Source organism: Ammodytes marinus (genome assembly GCF_949987685.1).
Source record: "Ammodytes marinus genome assembly, chromosome: 3".
Taxonomy (NCBI): domain Eukaryota; kingdom Metazoa; phylum Chordata; class Actinopteri; order Uranoscopiformes; family Ammodytidae; genus Ammodytes; species Ammodytes marinus.
The window spans coordinates 27,625,200-27,631,199 of NC_137232.1; the positions used below are offsets into that span (position 1 = coordinate 27,625,200).

Here is a 6,000-nt window from a genome sequence, read left to right on the forward strand (position 1 = left end):
AACAAAACACTTGTTACCCTCAGAAAGTGTGAAGGGTAAACTATAGTTTAGATTGTGGTTAGCAAGCTAATTAATTGTCAGATGGTTGTTGGCCTTGATGCTAGCAAGAAATTCAAGTTGGGGTTGGTCGTCAAATTTTTTGGGGGGTTGGTTGTCACATGTTATCTCAAGGCTGCAGCCAGAAAAGGAACCCAATAACGAAAGAAATTGTCAAGCTGTATCCTCACTGACACCCCAGAGAAGGAAAGAATAGAGCAGGAAAAGGCAGCTAGCAAGCAAAAGAAAAAAGGGCAACAAAATCAAAACAACCCAGTGCATCCCAAACTAGACCAGCTGCCAAGGCTAAAGTAAGTTGTGTAGGCCTATTTGTCAACTTGACAATGCAATTAAACATTCAAATTTGGTTCTGCCTCCTTGCCTTCTTTTTAAGATTTTTCCCATTAAGATAACATTGTGACAAACAACCCCATAGTGTGTGACAACCGACCCCTTGATGGGGTTGGTTGTCACTATGTGTCAGAGTGTCTTTGATGGTAAATTACTTCTTCATTACAATAAGTTGGAAAAAAAGAGAGACACACATTTCTAGCCAACACCTTAAGCTTCAATTTAATGTAGGAATGGCTATTGACAGATGTTTTGGTGATGAGCAATTCTCACTAGAGTAAAAAGTGTGCCTACTTACCCCGTTCTCCCCTAATTACGAACATGCATTTCGACGTATTCCCTGCTAACCGTCTGGGGTGGCTATGCAGAGCAATGACACAGCCAAAAACTGTCTCACCTGAATAGAGTGCAGCCATAATTAATGTTATAAATTACACCTCTGCTTTCCTTGCTATGAACTTCCAATATCTCATTTGCAGGGTTTTAGAATAGCAGTTTTATCAACTCGTAATCCTGGTGAAACCAACCAGACGTACATTTTTTTTTAATGGAATACCGTCACAAGAAAACACAATAATCTACTGATATATTGAGAGCAAACCTACAAGGGGAAGGGGAAGTCCATCCACAAAATGAAGTTCAGACTACATTGCATAAATTAAACTTCATCCCACATCTGACCAGTTTACTCACATTCTTTGAAATATCAGATACATAAAACCTTTACAGGGAATAATGGAAAGCAAATGAGCCAAAAGTAATTTGCAACAGGAAGGTTATGGACAAACATACTGTATCCAGTGCTTCTTCTAAACTCCCTCATGATTCAAAGTGCTGACATGCTTCAACCATTGATTTTTTTTGCTGTATAGTTGTTGCGGAGGCTTATCCAGCCCACTAACAACTTGGTTTGTGTCAATATGGTAGTATTTTTTACATCACAGTTTACAGTGAACATATACTGTACATTGTTAGATTCACTCATATTTGACTTATCATTGCAATGTAATGTGTTATTTGTTTACACCTCTGTTTGAGAAGTCAAAATGATGCAAACAAACAAAAGGTCTGTTCAACTTCAGTGTCACTCCACATTTTTCCTCCTGGGAAAATGGCTCATAATGACAATGTGAAGCTCTGTCTCATCGATACAAGTAAGTTATGTGCACTTTGGCCTCAGCACAGTAACCATGTCCACCACCACAACATGAGACGTTTCGGCAGCTGCATCAAGGCCTACCCTTTTTTATACAGGTGCTGCTCAATTAATTAGAATATCATGAAAAAGCAATTTTTTTGAATCTAATTTAATTCAAAAAGTGAAAGTTCCATATATTCTAGATATATAAGACATATAATGATATATATTTTAGGCAATTTTTGTTTAACTTTTCAGGATTTCGGTTTACGGCTCATGAAAATCCAAAATCCAGCATCTCAAATTATTAGAATATTCCATAAGGCCAATCAAAACAAATATATATATATAATACAGAAATGTTGCACTTTTGATAAGTATTTTCCTTCATCTACTATAAACTTGGTCTGGGATCTTATTTTGCATGAATTATTGCATTAATGCGGCATGGCATGGATGCTATCAGCCTGTGGTATTGCTGAGGTGTTATGGAAGCCCAGGATGATTTGATAGTGGACTTGACATCTGTCCACAGTGCTTGATTGGCCAGACAACTCTCCTGACCTGAACCCCATAGAGAAATTATGGGCTATTGTCAAGAGGAAGATGAGACACACCAGACCCAACAATACAGACGAGCTGAAGGCCACTATCAAAGCATCCTGGGCTTCAATAAGACCTGAGCAGTGCCACAGGCTGATAGCATCCATGCCAAGCCGCATTGAGGCAGGAATTCATGCAAAACGGGCCCAAACCAAGTACTGAGTACATATGCATGATTATACTTTCTAGAGGGCCGACATTTCTGTATTGAAAATCCCTTTTTTATTGATTTCATGTAATATTCTAATTTTTTGAGATTTTTAATTTGGGATTTTCATAAAATGTAAACCTTAATCATCAACATTATAACAAATAATGGCTTGAAATATCTCAGTTTGCATGTACTGAATTTATATAATATAGGCTATTAGTTTCACCTTTTAGGTTGAATAACTGAAATAGGCTAAATCAACTTTTTGGTCATATTCTAATATATTGAGCAGCACCTGGCCCTACCTTTACACAAATATACGTACAAAGTGGTTCTAAGAAGAAAATTCAACGTGCACTTCTGGTCATTTGGCCCTCAAAGTGTCGTGAGAACATCCACCACACATTACATTGGTTTACGGAGGCCGATGAGGGAGAGAGCGATGAAAGAGAAAATGACACGAGACCATAGTATAGTATACTAATATACACGAGACTTAAAAATAGCTGGAGACAGACCGGAAGAGTGAGGGGATGTAGGCTTTAACAGATGAACAGTGGCTTTTGTAACCTAAGACATTATGGGACATTTAAATGAATGTGCATTGTCCTAAGTAGCTTTGAGTTAATACCTTATTGTAACTGAAAGCTTTGGCAATGAACAGCTGGAAGAAAGCATGACAGAAAGAAAAACATTTTACACGTAAGCCAACAGTGGTCAGGCGCGCGCCCGTTGCTCCCTGAGCAAACTACTTTACAAAAAGGTGAGCATGTACGTAACGGTGGGGTAGCAATGGTTGCGTTCATATACTGTGGGAAATATTAAAAGCTTAAAACAGAGTAAGAACAGCCTACAGCAGTTCCCTGCAGCTCATCATAAAACCATATTTTTTTTAAATCGGTGCTTGAAAAACAAGACTTTAGAGTAGGCCTACCTCTCCATGTTATTCCTGGGTCATCTTGGCTAGTTAAACACTTGTTGGTAGGCTAGGCCTATAGTTAACTAACACGTTGTATAACAATAGGCATAGCATAGTGTAGGCTACAACAGTAAGCTAGAGCTATAAAGGGGAAATAATCAGTGTATAGGACTAGGCTTGAGAAGCCAATAATTGCACATTTAGCCTACTAAGTAGGCCTAGGCCAAGTTTGATGTCATTGTTAGAATTGCCTAATTTAAAAATTGGGCTAAATCTAGAAAATAGCATTTAAAGAATATGCTTAGGTAGGCTACTGCAGTAATGGTAATTAAGTTATAACTTCACAGCGTTAAAAAGTGAACACAATGCCTTCAGGGGCGCTTTACGTGGAGCCCCTAAAGGCAGCACAGGGGGGGCGTTTCCACTGTAGCCGTCACTGCGTCGCCTGCCTGATTCCTCCGCCTCCCCCTCTTCCTCTTATTTCTCACCGCATCTCCTCCGCCACCTGCAACAGCAGCGACGCAGCGATGGAGAGCTGCTGCAAATTGACATAAGGCCACCAGCGAAGAACACAACTGATTGAGAGAGAGACAATAAAAAAGACGCACAGAAGGGAAAGACTGAGGGAGACAGAGGAGGGGAGAGAGAAACGGAGAGACGGAAACACAGAAACATATGGTTTGCATCTGAGGACTGCAGAGCCGGGCTGAAACTTATTCAACCACCGCGATCAACTAGCCTATACAAAGCTCATTCGATTCGTCCACAGCCTGTTTTGTTTTTATTTTTTGGACACTTTGTTCGCCTCTTTCCTGCGTGCCCTCACCTGTGGGCGGCTGTACTCGCACCTCTGTTTGATTAGTTTGTGCGTGCGGGGTGGATTGCGGATTTGTCGTATAGTCGTACCTCCCTCCCTGAACGCGCACACATTAAGCACGCGCACGCGGATCATCACAAGACGCGGTGCAGCCAACTCACTCACACAGCGTCTTGCCAGGGAGGAAATTGAATTAGACAAGTTATTCCAGCAGACGGAGCAGGGCAAGAGTGGCTGCTGGCCCGCGGCTTTACCTCTCATCTCTTCTACGTCACACGGCGCATCACCGTATCTCCTCAAGCTCCAAGCCTACAGGAGTGTCATCTGAGACCCCCCTATCTCTCTCTCTCTCCTTTCCTATCCCTACCCCCACCCAACCCGACCCCCACCCCCAAGCCATGTCTGGACAGACGGTGACCATCCCGGATGACCAGGCGTTTGCCAGCTTCAAAGCGGAGTGTCTGATTGAGGAGGGCTGGATTACGACCTACAAGAAGGATGGCACCACGGTCTGGTCCCAGGGCCTGGAGGAGGGCAAGTCCATCCACAAAATTAAGGTGAGACCAAAGTGACCCCCATCTTGCACAAGTTAAAAAGCATCCCACATCCTGCTTTGATATAGCCTAGCCTACTAGATACATTATAAAAAAAACTTTACAGGGAATAATGCAAAGCAAAATGTAATGGACAAACTCTGCAGTGCTTCTTTTAAACCACCATATGATTCAAAGTTCTGACTTGCTTTACTGCTTTCTGCTGCATGAATGTTGCAGAGGCTTCTCCAGACCACTAACAACGACTTGGTTGGTAAAAAAAAGAGTAGTGTCAATATGATGGTAGTTTTGTTTTAATCTTCTTTGTTTACGTCGTAGTTCAGTGAACGCATCTATTTATAAAATGTGTAGCTGCTAATTCATGCCTACTGCACACTGTAGCACACCATTTTTAACTGAAACTATTTTCGAGTCTCTTCCCAAAACCACATCAGCTAGTGCTGTGTAGAATACGTCTGTTTACTTTGTTGACATCTGCAGAACTGGTTTTGCGTTGGGTTTTGTGGTTCATCTAACACACAAGGAAGTGGACTAAAGCATGCACTGAAAACAGTACAATAGACAATGGAAGTGACAGGAATAGTCTGATAATCGGATGAGACAGAAACAATGAATTCATTAGTTCAGTTTAGGATTTCTGAGTCTTTGAGTATGTGTTTTTTGTTTGTTTCAGTTTCATATGAGTCCAAATTGAATATCCTTTGGTTTTAGATATGTATATTGTCATGGTCTTTTGTCATTATTTTAGCTATTTTGTTTTAATTAAGCCCTTGAATTGTAATAGTGTACATTTTGACATTAGTAACACACGGTGCAGTAGGACAAGTAAAGTAGAAGTTCTTTCTCATTGTTTAGGTAAGTTAATAATGTGATAGACAGGCATGTGAAAGTACTTGAAGGGTAAACTTTCTTATCTAGTCAAATAGCAGTCATGGCAGTTTGTCTCACTGTTTGTCTTGGGAGTCTGTGAGTACAGGGATGTCTCTTTAAGCCTCAACTGCTGCACACATATAATGAATGATATTTGACCACTGTTTTTAATAGTGTTTTTAAAAACATTTTATGAGACCCAGAGGAAGAAACAAACTCTGCCTGCATAGCACTTTTGCGGCAAAAACATAGTTAACTCTTGAGTAGGAATAGATTATTGAAGTAAGTATGTTAAGAACGTCCTTAAATGTGGAGGCAGCGTTCTGGAGAATGCTTCTTTCTCAAAATAAATCTTTCAGTAAATATCTCCTTACAATCCGCTACAGTACCATGTGTGCACAAAAATCCAGTGGTAATTCACAGCTTAGGCTCTGTAAACGTGTGTTTTGCTAACTATGGTGTGCCACCTTTGTTTACATACCCTTTGTTTACATACTGGTTTAAGGCCCTTGGCTCTGTATTAACACTGGATGTTCTTTCTCCAGCGCACACACAGTAGGG

At 40.7% G+C, this 6,000-nt stretch overlaps 1 protein-coding gene across 1 annotated transcript in view; it reads left to right on the forward strand.

The window, feature by feature from the left end:
• Positions 1–3,699: 3,699 nt before the first annotated feature.
• Positions 3,700–6,000, forward strand: part of stard10 (StAR related lipid transfer domain containing 10) — a 15,737-nt gene continuing 13,436 nt past the window's right edge. The window contains exon 1 of the mRNA XM_080053780.1: positions 3,700–4,572. Within this exon, the coding sequence (XP_079909906.1) occupies positions 4,414–4,572 (159 nt within the window). The 5' untranslated portion in view covers positions 3,700–4,413. The remainder of the gene's footprint in view (positions 4,573–6,000) is intronic.